Source organism: Oncorhynchus masou, chromosome 29 (assembly GCF_036934945.1).
Source record: "Oncorhynchus masou masou isolate Uvic2021 chromosome 29, UVic_Omas_1.1, whole genome shotgun sequence".
NCBI lineage: Eukaryota > Metazoa > Chordata > Actinopteri > Salmoniformes > Salmonidae > Oncorhynchus > Oncorhynchus masou.
Window position 1 is genome coordinate 26,872,711 of NC_088240.1, and position 17,650 is coordinate 26,890,360.

At 43.6% G+C, this 17,650-nt stretch overlaps 1 protein-coding gene across 1 annotated transcript in view; it reads left to right on the plus strand.

Moving 5' to 3' along the window:
• LOC135519278 (microtubule-associated protein 2-like) overlaps positions 1-17,650 on the plus strand; it is a 147,604-nt gene that overhangs the window by 114,572 nt on the left and 15,382 nt on the right. The window contains 8 exon segments of the mRNA XM_064944420.1: positions 188-249; positions 4,216-4,247; positions 4,249-4,396; positions 4,580-4,727; positions 4,867-4,923; positions 5,507-5,682; positions 7,343-7,489; positions 12,507-12,599. Of these exon segments, the coding sequence (XP_064800492.1) occupies positions 188-249; positions 4,216-4,247; positions 4,249-4,396; positions 4,580-4,727; positions 4,867-4,923; positions 5,507-5,682; positions 7,343-7,489; positions 12,507-12,599 (863 nt within the window).

Below are 17,650 nucleotides of genomic sequence, written 5' to 3' on the forward strand. Positions count from 1 at the left end.
GCCACAGCTGTTGTGTGTGTGTGGGAGAGTGTTTTTGTGTTTCTGTCAATCTGTCCTAATGTTTAAATCACGTCTAACTATACACTCTGTCTTTCTCTCTCACACTCCTTTCTCCTCATCTCTCTCTTTCCTCTCATTCTCTCTCTGTCTCTCCTCTTCTTCTCCTCCACACTCCTCTTCCTTTCAGTGGGTGTACCAGAGGGTCGTCGGCCCCTCAGTGTTGCTAGACAGTCTCGGGACAGAGCCTCAGTAAGTACGACACACCGCGTCACAATGCGATACAATAACTTCATGTCCAATTTAATGACAGAATACAAGTCACCTGTGTATGGTCATGTTCAGTAGGACACACTGTAGCAAAACTTTTTGAAATGGTAAACAAGTTGATTTTGTAGTATTGGTCAAGTTCAGGTAGTAGGCTATCTCCTTGTTTTATCTCTGTTTCCTACCTACCGAGCACACTAAAACACACACTCTGGATACAGTTTCAGAAATAAGTCCCCTCTTACCAGCTTAAACCTGCTTCCCTGCCTGAACCTAATTCTTCTGTCCATATTAACTCACAGTTTTATCCCTCTATGCAAAAAATCACTTAACATCAACTAACATAAATGCTTTCTCTATCCTGTCCCCCTTTTAATGAATCCCCTTTGGCCTGTTTAGCTGCATGTCCATCCACCCTGATGGTTATGTCACAGTGGACTAAACATCCAGGCCAGATAAACATAGAAGTGTTTCTGTTCTCTTCCCTCCAATCATAATTCAGTCGTGGTCTAAGGTAGTGCACTATATAGAGAATAGGGTGCCATTTGGGATGCATTTGGGCTGTAATTATCATCCATTATCTGTGGTCGTGACTGCCAGTCACTCCTCCACATAATAACAGTCATTCTTTTAGAATAATAAAGACAGCACAGCCTGGCACAGCACTTTAAATGCCACATCTCCCAGGACTGTTCAGTTCTGCTCTGTATAGTGCAGCCTGGGATTCTCTGCCCACACTAGCTAACCACACACACACACACACACACAAACACACACACACACACACACACATATAATAATAGTGAAGGCATCAAAACCAGGAAATAACGCATATCAAATCGTGTAGTAACCAAAAAAGTGTAAAATATATATTTTATATTTGAGATTCTTTGAAGTAGCCACTCTTTGCCTTGATGACAGCTTTGCACACTCTTGGCATTCTCTCAACCAGCTTCTTGAGATAGTCACCTGGAATGCATTTCAATTAACTTGTTATGGCTGACAACTACCAGTGAAAATACAGGGTGCCAAATTCAAACCACAGAAATCTCATAATTACAATTCCTAAAAATACATGTGTTTCATACCATTTTAAAGCTATTCGCGTTGTTAATCCCACCAAAGTGTCAGATTTCAAATATGCTTTTCAGCAAAAGCACTACAAACGATTATGTTAGGTCTCCACCAAACCACAATGAGCACAGCCATTTTCCAGCGAAATATAGCATTCACAAAAAGCAGAAATAAAGATAAAATGAATCACTAACCTTGAATTATCTTCATCAGTCATCAGTCACTCATAGGACTTCATGTTACACAATACATGCATGTTTTGTTTGATAAAATTCATATTTATATCAAAAAGTCTGAGTTTACATTAGCTTATTAGATTCACTGTTCCAAAAACATCAAGTGATTTTGCATAGCCACATCGTTTCAACAGAAATACTCATCATAAATGTAGATGATAATACAAGTTATACACATGGAATTATAGATATACCTCTCCTTGATGCAACCGCTGTGTCAGATTTCAAAGAAAGTTTACGGAAAAAGCAACACATGCAATATTCTGAGACGGCGCTCAGAACAGAAACCAAATTAGCCGCCATGTTGGAGTTAACAGAAACCAGAAAATACATGATAAATGTTTCCTTACCTTTGATGAACATCAGAATGCAGTCCTAGGAATCCCAGGTCCACAATAAATGCTTGATTTGTTCGAAAATGTCCGTTATTTATGTCCAGTTAGCTACTTTGGTTAGCGCGTTTGGTAAACAATTCCAAAGTCACAAAGCGCGTCCACTATAACGTGACGAAATGTCCAAAAGTTCCGTAACAGTCAGTAGAAACATGTCAAACGATGTACTGAATCAATCTGTAGAATGTTGTTTACATATATCTTGAATAACGTTCCAACCGGATAATTAGAATGACTTCAGATGACCGGTGGAACGCAGGTCCTTTCCCTGTGAACGCATGGAGTGAATACATGGTCAACTCGTGGCAGTGGTGACTATTTCCTGTGTCATTCGACCCCCCTTCACATTAGTCATCAGACAAAGTTCTATTGACTGTTGACATCTAGTGGAAGGCGTAGGAAGTGAAAACTCATCCATATCTCGCTGTAATTTCAATGAGAGCTTGGTTGAAAATCTGCCACCCCCAGAAGAAAAAAAACAGGAAGTGGAATTTCTCAGGTTTTTGCCTGCTATATGAGTTCTGTTATTCTCACAGACATAATTCAAACAGTTTTAGAAACGTCATAGTGTTTTCTGTCCAATACTAATAATAAAATGCAAATATTAGCAACTATGAGTGAGGAGCAGGCAGTTGAATATGGGCACCTCTGTGCACCTTTCATCCAAGCTACTCAATACTGCCCCTGCAGCCATAAGAAATTTGTTAAAAGTTAATTTGTGGGAATTCTTTCATGTTTGAGCCAATCAGTTGTGTGACAAGGTAGGGGTGGTATACAGAAGATAGCCCTATTTGGTAAAGGCCAAATCCATATTATGGCAAGAACATCTCAAATAAGCAAAGAGAAGTGACAGTCCATCATTACTTTAAGACATGAAGGTCAGTCAATACGGAAGATTTCAAGAACTTTGAAAGTTTCTTGAAGTGCATTCTCAAAAATCACTGATGACTGGCACTGTATATAGTATATATCTGTTTGCACAATTGCCGAGGAAATTATGTTCAGTACAGTCATCTTTGGTTCCACTGTCAAGCTCCCGTATCTCCCCCGTCTCTCACTCGCATCTCCCCCATCTCTCCCCCGTCTCTCACCCGTATCTCCCCCATCTCTCCCCCGTCTCTCACCCGTATCTCCCCCATCTCTCCCCCGTCTCTCCCCATCTCTCCCCAGTATCTCCGCCGTCTCTCACTCGTATCTCCCCCATCTCTCACTCATATCTCACCCATCTCTCAACTGTATCTTCCCCGTCTCTCACCTGTATTTCCCCCATATCTCCACCATATCTCCCCCATCTCACCCATTTGTCACCTGTGTCTCCCCATCTCTCCCCCATCTCACCCATTTGTCACCTGTATCTCCCCCATCTCTCCCCCATCTCACCCATTTGTCACCTGTATCTTCCCCATCTCTCCCGTCTCTCACCCATGTGTCACCCGTATCTCCCCCATATCTCCCGTCTCTCACCCATTTGTCACCCGTATCTCCCCCATATCTCCCCCATCTCACCCATTTGTCACCTGTATCTTCCCCATCTCTCCCCCATCTCACCCATATCTCCCCCATCTCTCCTCCATCTCTCACCTGTATCTCCCCCATATCTCTGCCCCATCTCTCACCCGTAACCCTCTCATCTCTCACCCGTATCTCCTCCATCTCTCCTCCATCTCTCCCCCATATCTCCCCATCTCTCCTCCGTATCTCCCCCGTCTCTCACTCGTATCTCCCCCATCTCTCACTCATATCTCACCCATCTCTCCCCCATCTCTCACCCGCATCTCTCCCATATCTCCCCCATCTCTCACCCATCTCTCACCCGTATCTCCTTCATCTCTCCTTCATCTCTCAACTGTATTTTCCCCGTCTCTCACCCGTATCTCCCCCATCTCTCCCGTCTCTCACCCATTCGTCACCCGTATCTCCCCCATATCCCCCCCATCTCACCCATTTGTCACCTGTATCTCCCCCATCTCTCCTCCATCTCTACTCCATCTCTCCTTCATCTCTCCTCCATCGCTCACCCGTATCTCCCCCATATCTGCTCAATCTCTCACCCGTATCCCTCTCATCTCTCACCCATTTATCCTCCATCTCTCCTCCATCTCTCCCCCATATCTCCCAATCTCTCCCTCGTCTCTCACCCATTTGTCACCCTTATCTCCCCCATCTTTCACCGATCTCTCTCCTGTAACTCTCCCATCTCTCACCCCAATATCCCCCATCTCTTCCCCAAATGTCTATCTGTCACTTAGTCGCCACCACTGACAAAGATCCCCACCTGTGTGAGCGGCCACCCTCCTGCCCCCTCGCCTTATCTCCTCTTTCTCCTCCCACAATAAAAATAACTTCCTGGTGGAGGTGGAGCTTGATAGGCCCCGTCCCTCCTTGGTAGGGCCTCGTGACTCCCCAACACTACACAGACTGATAGACGTGGTAAGGTTAGCATATGGCCCTGAACTGATCAACTGATCTCACATCTGTAAATTGATACCCAGGCTAAAGCTGGGGCATTTTCTGACTTGTGTACTTCTGTATATACAGTACTAAATGTATGTGTTTGTGTGTGTGTGTTTCTGTGCCTGTTTGCCTTCCTGTGTGTGTGTTTGTATGTGACAGGATGGTGGTTCTCAGAGCCCAAAGAGGTCATCCCTGCCGCGGCCTGCCTCTATCCTGAGCCGGCGTACCCACCACCACCCACACGACCAGGAGGAGAGCTCCACCTCAATCACCAGCTCCGGCTCCACCGCACCCCGCAGACCTACGTGTAAGTCCCTTCTCCTGGTTTCTCTCTTTCTGCCAGTCTCTCTCGCTTAGCCTCTTTCTTTCTCGCTCTTGATTTTTCTCTTGGTCTTTCTCTCGCTCTGTCTCTCTCTCCTCTGTTTAATCCTCCTGCTCTCCTCTAGCGTTCCGTACAGAGGTCAGGGCGGAGCATAGAACAGGACGTGCCCCTAGTTGGACAGGTAGAGAGGAACACTCAATCCCATCTAGTCTCATCCATGTCTCCCTCTGTCCCCCGTTTCAACTGGATTTACTTCCAGTCTCACCTTGTCATCCAGTCTCACCTTGTCATCCAGTCTCACCTTGTCCTGCAGTATCTCACCTAGTCCTGAAATGTCTTACCTAGTCTCATCTTGTCTCACATGATCTCACCCAGTTCATCTCAGACTCTCTGTGTGTTCAAGATCACATCTCTGTCTCATCCTTAGTAGTTAGTAATCAAGTTGTTCAATCCTATAGTTTGGGCTTCATTTACGTCTTTAATTCTAGTAACTACACTGTTTCATTCTGTTTGTGTATGTTTTGAGCCATTCTTCATCTGACTAACTTTAAATACTTTGGTGGAGTAAAGTTAGCCTGGTACCAGATCTGTTTGTTCTGTCTTGCCAACTCAAATGGACCATAGACAACAGAAAATGGCAAGACTGCACATATAGATCTGAGACCAGGCTAGAGTAATGGTGAGAGATGCCCAACCTCTGATTGACCTTTGTGTAACCTCTCTGTATGACCTCTATAAACTTTCTGTGACCTCCCCACACCCAGGCACACAGTCGATGCGTTCCCGCTCGCTGTGCAGCGGTCCCACCACACCCCGCACCCCAGGGTCCACAGCCATCACCCCTGGAACCCCTCCCAGCTACAGCTACTCCTGCCGCACACCCGGAACCCCTCGCACCCCCGGCACACCACGTTCACTCAGCCTGCTGCAGGAGAAGAAGGTACAGTGTGCTTCCCAAATGGCACCCTTTTCCTTACGTAGTGCACTACTTTTGACCAGGAATCAATGCTGTTATACTATAGTCAGCTGAGGCAGCTACTCGAAATGTGTTTTAAATTAGACGAATACAGTGCATTCGGAAAGTATTCAGACCCCTTGACTTTACACATTTTGTTACATTACAGCCTTATTCTAAAATAGATTAAATAGTTTTCCCCCCTCATCAATCTACACACAACACCCCATAATGACCAAGCAAAAAAGTTTTGTAGAAATGTTTGCTAATTTATCAAATAAAAATAACAAACGGAAATATCACATTTACATGAGTATTCAGACCCTTCACTCAGTACATTGTTTAAGCACCTTTGGCAGCGATTACAGCCTTGAGTCTTCTTGGGTATGACGCTACAAGCTTGGCACACCTGTATTTGGGGAGTTTCTTCTGCAGATCCTCTCAAGCTCTGTCATGTTGGATGGGAAGCGTCGCTGCACAGCTTCTCCAGAGATGTTCGATTGGGTTCAAGTCTGGGCTCTGGCTGGGCCATTCAAGGACATTCAGAGACTTGTCCCGAAGCCACTCCTGAAAAACATCCCCACAGCATGATAATGCCTCCACCATGCTTCACCATAGGGATGGTGCCAGGTTCCCTCCAGATGTGACGCTTGGCATTCAGGCCAAAAAGTAAAATCTTTGTTTCATCAGACTAGAGAATCTTGTTTCTCATGGCCAGAGTCCTTTAACATTCTCTTGGCAAACTCCAAGCGGGCGGCTGTTGTGTCTTTTACTGAGGAGTGGCTTCTGTCTGTTCACTCTACTATTAAGGCTTGATTGGTGGAGTGCTGCAGAGATGGTTGTCCTTCTGGAAGGTTCTCCCATCTCCACTCCACAGAGGAACTCTGGAGCTCTGTCAGAGTGACCAACGAGTTATTGGTCACCTCGCTGACCAAGGCCCTTCTCCCCCGATTGCTTAGTTTGGCCAGGTGGCCAGCTCTCGGACGAGTCTTGGTGGTTCCAAACTTCTTCACTTAAGAATGATTGAGACCACTGTGTTACCTTTAATGCTGCAGGAATTTTCTGGTACCCTCCCCCAGATCTGTGCCTTGACACAATCCTATCTCAGAGGTCTATGGACAATCCCTTTGACCTCATGGCTTAGTTTTTGCTCTTACATGCACTGACAACTGTAGATAGGTGTGTGTCTTTCCAAATAATGTCCAATCAATTGAATTTACCTCCAATCAAGTTATAGAAACATCTCAAGGATGATCAAAGGAAACAGGATGCAGCTGAGCTCCATTTTGAGACTCATAGCAAAGGGTCTGAATACCACTGAAACTATTTTCTTTCTGTTTTATATTTTTAATACATTTTCAAAAATATATAAAAACCTGTTTTCACTTTGTCATTATGGGGTATTGTGTGTAGATTGATGAGGAACATTTATTTAATACATTTTAGAATAAGGCTGTAATGTAGCTAAATGTTGAAAGAGTGAAGGGGTCTGAATACTTTCCGAATGCACTGTATATAATTGTACTTTATGGATTTATCCCTTATTTATTCAGGAGATCATCTTGAGATTAGCTAATCTTTTTTCCAAATAAAATCTGAGTATATCATGGCATCAATTCAATTTATGGCAATTCATTTATTCAAGGTGGCTCTGCTCCGCACCCCTCCCAAGTCCCCCGCCACCACCCCCAAACAGCTCCGCGTCCTCAACCAGCCCCTGCCAGACCTCAAGAATGTCAAGTCTAAGATCGGCTCCACAGACAACATCAATTACCAGCCCAAGGGGGGCCAGGTTAGTGATCGTCCATGGGTTTCTACTATACCCCCTCCTCCCTCTCTCTTTTCTTCCTTCCCTTATTTATCCTCCCTTCTTTTTACCTCTTTATGCTCTGTTTCTGCCTCTCTTTCTACCTCAGTCTTGTTTTGTATTTGACTAATGCTGTAGCTGCTGGTTCCTTTTTTCAGACTTTCCTCCCAGGCTTTTATCCCCTGTTCCACCCTCCTCAGTCCCTTCCTCTCCCTGTCTTTTGTGTCCCTCTCCACGTTTATAGTCTGTCGCCCCATTGTTACTGTAGCTCAGTCCTCCCTCCCTCAGTCTGTCTGTCTGGTCGTTGTTTGCTGGGTTTTAAAAAGGAGGGCAATGAGAAAAACACTTCATTTTGGAGTAGCACCTGAGCTTTTCAGATGAGCGAGATGGGAAAAGGACATTGTTGTGATGAAGGAAGACATACACAGTATGAATCTTCTTGGAGGATCAGTGCTTGTGGCATTGTATCTGTAATATCCCTCTGTAGCTCACCATCGACGCTAGAGAATATTCTGGAACACCTCTACTTCTCTTGCCTCCCATATGGCTCAGCCCAAACAAGGCTTACACCCCTGGGTAGTGTCTTCCCACCACCGCTGGCAAACTAGACTCAACTCCTGGGTGACTGGCTGGCTGCAAGTGTCTCTGATAGGGGTTCCAACCGGAAGTGACAACAACCTGAGGTGACTGTCTGGGCACGGGGTTGTCAAGGCTGCTGTGCTGCCATTTCCCAACCTCTCAGTGTCTGCATCCAAAAGGACACTCTATTCCCTATAAACTGCACTGTGTTTGAGCAGAGCTTATGGGCCTTGGTCAAAAGTAGTGCAATAAAGGGAATAGGGTGCCATTTTGGACATCATCTGTGCCTGATTCTGCGTTAAACTGCGTTAAATATTAATCCTCCCTTTGATGCAATGGTGTTTGCTTCGGCTCTTTTGACTCGATGGCTGGGAAATGATTGGAGTGTTTTGTCAGTGTTATGATAAATCTGTCTCAGTAGCACAACCCTAGACAGCCACTTAGAAAGTCCTCTATTTGTGCCCGTAAGTGAGTAAAGTGTTCGAGAAGCTGATTAATAATTTTGAAACTGACCATACAGTTACTGGAATAGAGGTAGAATGGGGAAGGAGGATGAGTTGGGGGTTTCTGGTCTTAGTATAATGTCTTAGTCTTAATGTCATTAATTGTGGTAGAATATTTCTTCTTACCCATTCACTGTCTATGAAGCTAGGATGGATTAAGGTAAACACTTTAGTTTTGATTTCCTTCATTGTTGCCTGAACTGGTGTTGGCTACTGTTTTAATTTGACTTTGATTCTTATCCAGGTAACAGAGAGAAATCTGTATATATTTTACCAGACAACACAATCTTTCATTCACCTGGTATCACCTCATGTTCTGTCTGTGTGGTTCTTACAGGCTCAGATGTTATTACAAACGAGTCTACCTTCAGCACTTGAAAATCTTTAGGTGCCAACACTGGCTATGGGCTTTCTCCTGTCTGCTGACGTGTTATCCATCTTATCTCAAGTGTGTCGTCTTGTGTGAGGGAGTCTGTCATCTTTGTGTGGCCATTGCTGCTGAATGTCTCATACATTGTGCGTCTTTAGTAGGAAGATATAGTGCAGTGGTCACCAAGCTTCTCTGATTCAAGATCACTTTGAGTCTAAATGCAAGTCGAGATCTACCACTCAGATTTGTTTTAACGTGACTGAAATGTAAGCCTATGCAACATGAACCTATTAAAAACAGTGCTATAGCAATGAGGTTTATGCAGTAGGCTATAGGCCCAATATATTATCACCGCATATTAGCTTTGGTTGAATCGCCCTGCCAATGTTAGGACCATTTAAAAAATATGTATTTCAAAATATGAGGCAGACTATAATATGATCACACCGATAATAGATCCGTTTTTAAATCATTTTATTTTACTGGGCTTTTAAGGTCTCAATGGAGGAAGAGAGCAGCTCTCAACATCCTTCCACTCTCCCTTTCCTCCGCTGACACTGACCAAAAAGGGACACCGTCTTCCAGCTGATGACAAAACTCGAGTCGCACCACATTATTTCTGCCTCATGCACAAATTCATGTCGTTTTTCCTATTAACAGAAAATGTATTCCTCAATATTACAAAAGACCCAAGCCGCTAATTATAATAGTGCAAGCCTATCATTACAGCTGCAGTGCTGGTTGTAGCGCAAGTGGAAGTAGGAAGAGCGCACATTCTATGGTTTAGAAACGTTAGAATAAAAGGTGTTGACAGTGCTGATGCCACGTTCGCCATAACGAGGAGACCAAGGCGCAGTGTGATATGAATACATTCTATTTTAATTAACGAATAACCGTGACGCTATTTAAACTGAGTGCTGACACAGGCAACTATACATACACAATAACCCCAAAAAACAAAATGGAAATGGCAACCTAAATAGGATCCCCAATCAGAGACAACAGTAAACAGCTGTCTCTGATTGGGAACCAATTCAGGCCACCATAGACCTACAAATACCTAAACATACAAAAACCCCATAGATATAGTAAAACCCTAGACAAGACAAAAAACACACATACCCACCCTCGTCACACCCTGACCTGACTAAAATAATACATAAAACATAGATAACTAAGGTCAGGACATGACAGCTGACTAAGAACTTAAACATGAGCTCACTCATAAAAACAGCATCTCTTTGCTGTATTAGTTGACAGTCTCTCTCTGGTCATGGTTTTAAACATTTTGAAATCTCATTGTATTAACTTTGCTGTAGCTTTCTTTTGCGCCTGCCACGTTACTGCAGACACAGTAATCTGAGTCATCTGATTGGCCAGTGGTAGACCTATAGTGCACTTGATTTGCTATCCGGGCCCGCCGGGAAGGCAGAGTTTGTACCTTCAGACACATGTAATGGTTCAAAATGGGAACACTTTGCCTACCCAGCGAGGGAGGCTGAATTGGTTGCACCTACCTCTAACAGCACGAGACAAATAAAAAAAATAGGAATGCAAGGCTTCATCGTTGGGTTTTTTACAGAAATGTTTGGCGATCAACTAGGAATATCTTGGAGATCGACCAGTCAATGGAGATCGACCAGTTGATAGCGATCGACGGGTTGGTGACCACTGCTATAATGTATAAGTATTTCTCAGGGTAGTTCATCATACAATGTCTGTTCCTCTTTAGTACTAAGCTACAGTTTATAAGCCTTTCTCAGGGTTGTGGATCCTGCAGCCTTCCATCTTTATTCAGTATGTTCTTTGGAAAGGTAGGGCAGTAGTTTTGACCAGAGCGCTATGGGCCCGGGTTAAAAGTAGTGCACTATATAGGGAATAGGGTTCCATTTTGGACGCAACCAAAGTCTCCAACCTCTTCGGCCTTGGAGAGTGTTTATGTCACCATTCTCATCATTCATTACAGAGACCCATTACTCTGTCAGGACTCCATCCCCTTTCACAGAACTGTTGTTATGGGGATTCAGACCTTCTAGAGAGCACCAATGACTTCTGTCTGTCAACCTGCCACCCCATCCTGGCTCTAGTTATCTCCACCACATGTAGACACTGTTCCCACTTTCCATGTAGGTTTACACCAGGGTTGGTATGGGATGTGGATACATAGACCCGCGAGCCACTTCAGCCCCTCATGATGACTTCAGATTTTTTGTGGCCCCCACCCCCATCAAAGTTGCCCATCCCTGGTCTACACACTTAGGCTATGTCCCAAATGGCACCTTGTTCCCTATATAGTGCACTACTTTGGACCTTGGTCAAAGTAATGCACTATATGGAGCCCTACGGACCCTGGTCAAACGTAGTGCACTATATAGGGTATAGAGTGCCATTTGGGATGCACACTTACAGGATACTTCAGTAGAGCCTGATACATATACAGTCATGTAGCATAGCAGAACCTATACAGTACATCCAATCAAGCCAGTACCAGTAGCAGACCTACAGTATCCCATATACAGTACAATGACTCCCTCTGTACCGGTACCCCCTGTATATAGCCTCGCTATTGTTATTTTATCGCTACTCTTTAGTTATTTGTTATTTGTTTTTTGTTTTGTTTTTTAAATATGATTTTTTTTTACTGCATTGTTGGTTAAGGGCTTGTAAGTAAGCATTTCACTGTAAGTTCTACAGATGTTGTGTTCAGCGCATGTGACAAATAAAATGTGATTTGATTTGATATGGAGATTGCTCCTACGCATGGTCTCTCTCATCTTATGTCTGTCTGCTGTACACAGTGTGATATGGGCCCACATGCCAGCCAACGACCCACTGGTATACAGTACCTCCGTATACCAAGCCCCTCTTATACTCTCACACACACTCTGTCACACACAAGATACAAACACATGCCAGATCTTGGTAGGAAGTCTTGGACCCAGAGTTTATTTCAGAGTACTTTTCTATTTGTTGGTGTATCAAAGGGCTAATGCTCTATTCTACCACCCCTATATGGAATGATAGAAAGGGTCATGAACTCCACCTACATGCTGTATCTACTGACATCATCACTATAATGCAGGGTTCCCCAACTGGCAGCCCGCTGGCCGAATTTCAACTGCAGGTGATTTTTTTGGGGGGGTGGCACAAAATACTGTAAAAACATCAGCAAATCAGCTCCAATTGATTTACATCTTTGGAATCTGTTCCAAACTATTCCCATGCATATGGATAGATATACTGTATGTGATCGTATACAAATGTAAGCAAGGTTTGAAATTATTATGTTTTTATTATACTGTATCTCATTTGGCTTCTTGTGGTCAATTTGCGTATGAATCTAGTTGATGATCCCTGCTATAAAACATGTAACCCTCTATTGAATCTCCATTCGGCACTCCTCTGATCATCATCAGCAGTTGTCCTGCCTTCATAAAAATCTGTTCTCTTCATGTTGTGCCGAAACATCTCTTCCATAACATAGAATAAGCTAAGCATCCATCCTCATCCCCACCTAAATAGCCACATTAAATCTCTGTATTTCCTCTAGATTCAGATTTTAAACAAGAAGCTGGACTTCAGTCACGTACAGTCAAAATGTGAATCCAAGGATAACATGAAGCATTCTCCTCGTGGAGGCAATGTATGTACCTGTACCAACCGTTCTGCTCCCACTCTCCCTTCTCCTCTCTCTGGCCTAGTTAGTCCAAACTCAGATTGTACAACTGATGCACTGATGGAGACACCCCTGGTCAGATTTGCAAAATTCAGGTAATGTTCCAAAACTTTCCTGGAATTTGGGGAAAGTTCCCAGAAATCTGCAACCAACCACACAACGGTTATGCAAACTGCCATACTGCCTAGTGCATCAGTTGTACAACCTGAGTATGTACTAGGCCTCATTTTCTGTCCCTCTATTGGGAGATGAGTGGACTGTGTCCTCCTCTAGCACACGTCCGTACAGGGGGCACCTCCACCCTCAGCCAGTATTCCAATTAGAGGGGTGTGGGGGAGACTGGGCAGCCCCTTAATAAATCAGGGTCCCCACCATAATAATTTAAATATCAAGAAAATTGTAATATCAAGTAATTGTATAATTCAAACCCTGCCTCCACCCCTGCTCATATCCTTCTCTCCAACTCCAGCCCACAGCCTTAGATCAGCCTGTCTGCCTACATGCTCAATCTGGTCCTCGGTCCTCCACATTAATTTTAACTTTTATTAGGATCACCATTAGCCGACGCCAATAGAGACAGCTAGTCTTACTGGGGTACGACAACAAAAAATACGTTATAGACCCAGAACCAATGAGATGTATCAAATCCCACCTTGGTATGTTTACACAACTCTCCAATTTGACTGTGAGTGATGATCTCTCCTGGTCTCTCCCTTGAAGAGCAAACTGTATCTATCTAGCTACTGTCTAGCTACTACTAGCTAGCTAGCTACTGTCATGGGAGTACAGTTCCATTATTATGTGCACAAGACTAAAACTACACAAATCACTGAATCCCTTTCCTGAGCACTTTGCCCTGTATGGTTCAGTACCTCATCTGAACAGCCTGATGATCAAAACTGAAGTCTCCACTTCTTGTTCGTCATTCATTTGTAATATATACCCACTCTAGTGATATATATATATATATTCACATGCAACAATGAGGGTGTTGATGCAGTATCATCAACACTTGTGCATCAATCTTCCATGCAGAGTCCACGTACTTGTGCTCCGAATCCAACAATCATTTGTACCTCGCTGTACCTGTTATGAGATGGAATATTCAAACCTAGAGAAGTATTACAACTTCACATTATTGGCCTTAAAGTGGCGTAGGCCTGTAGAGACTATGCATATGTATAAGGATGTGTGTTGTAAGCATACGTGGTATATAGAGAAGTACAACACGAGAGGATATATCCAAATGTTTGTATTGTGGTGAGAGAAATGCAATGGGAGGAAAAATGTGTTCTACTTGTTTGCTGTTTTTCTATGAGGCTCCAGCTGTGACCGCCAACCAAACCTGTTGCCTATCTATCCCTTCTTCCTCTGCTCTCTCTAACTTTTTCTTTCTTTCTTTCACTCTGATACAATCCACTGCTCACTGTTTCTCTTCTTCTCTTGACAATGTGCTGGCCTCTGACTTTCCTTTCGGTTCTCTTCCCCACTCGCTGCATGTCAAGCGTGATACATGTTATGAATGTTGTAAATGTCTTAAGATGTTTTGTTCTCCGCAGCCCAACCAATTCTGCTATTTCATGTTTGTGTCGCAATCAAACTTGCCTTGTCCCCTTACAGCTATAGCAGGCCGGCCCACAAACTGTGACTGTTTTAGAAAGAAATCCTGTGCCTTAGCCATTTGTTATGCATCCCAAACATCGCCCTATTCCCTAAACAGTACACTACATCTGACCAGGATCCATAAGGCTCTGGTCAAAAGTAGTGTACTACATAGGGAATATGGTGCCATTTGGGTTGCAGGCAGGCACAGTCTCTGTTTGGAACAGACAGTCTGAGTAATCGTGGCAGATTCAGCACCTTGTCTCCCTGCTGACAGGCATACAGTACATACAGCATGTCAGGGGATGTTACTTTACACGCATAGAATTAGATTCACTAGAACGGATCCATCCCAATTTAAGTCAATTGCTGTGCTCTCAGGTGCTTTTTTCCTATTCTATTCATTGTATTGTATATCTACAGTATGTTTACACTAGCTAACTTTCCTTGAGGATGAGACTAGCTCAGCTGTAGACACAAGGCTCAAAGGTCACCATTGGTTACATAAAGAAAGCAAACACAAAGTGTCATGGCCGTCAGTTAGAGACAAACGGGTCTCTCTTGGCTGATATTTTCTAACTGTAAAGATGTAATGACCATGCTAGCCATGGGGAAGTAAGAGGGGCTGTGTCTGATGTCAGCTAATTTGAAACAGTACTCTGCAGGAGGAGGAAACGTGAGTCTCTTACTCCTAATACACTTGGTGTCTCTCCTCCATCCATCCCTCTCTCACAAACACACACAGCATATGTTTTACTATTCTCGTGGGGACCTAAAATGGATTCCCATTCAAAATCCTATTTTCCATAACCCCTAACCCTTAGCCTTACCCTAATTGTAACCCTAACCCTACACCTATCCTCTAAGCCTAAGATAGCCTTTGTCATCATGGGGAACTGGAAAATGTCCTCACGAGAGAGAATTGTTCTTGTTTAACTATCCTTGTGGGGACTTTTGGGGATTTCCAGTACCCACTTGGATGGTACCCCCACCCCCCAACACACACATTCCTGTTCTCTTGTTGTAGTATGCGCTCTCTTACACACATATCTCCTCTCTTTCTTTGTGTTATGGTACCCCTTTCTATCTCTCTCTCTCTCTCATTTTATGGTATCTCTCTCACACAGTCACCCATTAGAATGCTAGGGAGATGCAGGACTGGGGACTCCAGGGTTTCTAGTCTGGTCCCAGACTATGTACAGCATCTCAAAGAATCACAACCTATTCCCTATTTAGTGCACTACTTTTGACCGGGACCCATAAGACACTATATAGGGAATAGGGTGCCATTTAGGATGTGACCCGTGTTCACCTTTTCACCTGGTTCTACCTGGCATTGACACCTCTATGAAATTGTCATGCCAGACTGTTTGGCTTGACAGTGAAAGCAATGGAGTTGGAAAGAGCACAAACAGATCTGAGACCAGCCTATCTCCTTTACAGCTGTGATTTCTGTTAGAGGTGAAAGGGCTAGCTAGTGTAAACGATGTGAAATGAAAAGATTGATGGGTAGATTAGTTCTGCAGACTCCAGCCAACTCACACCCATTGTTTTCACTAACACGGCTCTTCTTTCTCAACACATTCACTAGCATTCTGCATGGTCAGGTTCTAGTATAGCGTGTATCTATTAGGTACTATTTTAAACAATTAGGTACTAGGTACAAGATTAGAAAACAGGTCAATTGATGGTAGACCACACAGTAGTCATGTTCTATTAAATCATCTTAATGTTTCCCTTCTGATTTGTCACTGTTTTATTGACAGATGTGTATGCTTCTGTTGTGCTTGCTTTCCCATTCACTCATTCACTCACTCATTCACTCACACTGTATCTGTTGTGCCTGTTGGATGTTGGTGTCCTTCCTTCCTTCCTTATCACTTATGTGCATAATTGCTACATAACCTCCTCTGTGTCTTTGCCTATGGCTAATTCCAGATGTGCATTTTTATTGGCTAATATTCTATGGCTAATATTCTGCACTTTTGTCTTTTCAGCCTCAGTTTTCACAGATAAAGCCAGAAGTAAAATGTCTCTTTTTCATTCCTGACCGCGGTTGGGTTGGTTGTCATAAGGCAACAGCTCTTCATAACAGAATGAGAGGGTTGTCGTAAATTGTCTTTATGTGCACCTGACGTTTACTACAAACGGATAATAGTCAGTGCTTGACTTGGGCTGATAATAATATATACACTGAGTGTACAAAATATTAGGAACACCTGCTCTTTCCATAGACTGACCAGGTGAATCCAGGTGAAAGCTATGATCCCTTGTTAGTGTCACCTGTTCAAACCACTTCAATCCGTGTAGATGAAAGGCAGGAAACAGGTTGAAGGAGGATTGTTAAGCCTTGAGACAATTGAGACATGGATTGTGTTTGTGTGCATTCAGAAGGTGAATTGGCAAAACAAAATATGGAACGCTTTCGACACCTTGTAGTCCATGCCCCGACGAATTTCGGCTGTTCTGAGGGCAAAAGGAGGTGCAACAATTAGGAAGGTATTGATAACGTTTTGTACACTCAGTGTATTGTAGTAGATATTAGGTTTTGCTACACTCTTGTCTCTGATGAAAATGACTGGATCTACCCATCTATGTATCCAGTTGACTAGCTAAGCAACACCTGTGGGAATGAGAGACATCTACACGGATTGAGCAGGTGACAGTAATTAGGGATCATAGCTTTCACCTGGATTCACCTGGTCAGTCTATGGAAAGAGCAGGTGTTCCCAATGTTTTGTACACTCAGTGTATGTATTATTATCAGCCCAAGTCAAGCACTGACTCTCTGTTTGTAGTAAACGTCAGGTGCACATAAAGACAATCTATGACAACCCTCTCATTCTGTTATGAAGAGCTGTTGCCTTATGACAACCCTCTCATTCTGTTATGAAGAGCTGTTGCCTTATGACAACCCTCTCATTCTGTTATGAAGAGCTGTTGCCTTATGACAACCCTCTCATTCTGTTATGAAGAGCTGTTGCCTTATGACAACCCTCTCATTCTGTTATGAAGAGCTGTTGCCTTATGACAACCCTCTCATTCTGTTATGAAGAGCTGTTGCCTTATGACAACCCTCTCATTCTGTTATGAAGAGCTGTTGCCTTATGACAACCCTCTCATTCTGTTATGAAGAGCTGTTGCCTTATGACAACCCTCTCATTCTGTTATGAAGAGCTGTTGCCTTATGACAACCCTCTCATTCTGTTATGAAGAGCTGTTGCCTTATGACAACCCTCTCATTCTGTTATGAAGAGCTGTTGTCTTATGACAACCCTCTCATTCTGTTATGAAGAGCTGTTGCCTTATGACAACCCTCTCATTCTGTTATGAAGAGCTGTTGCCTTATGACAACCCTCTCATTCTGTTATGAAGAGCTGTTGCCTTATGACAACCCTCTCATTCTGTTATGAAGA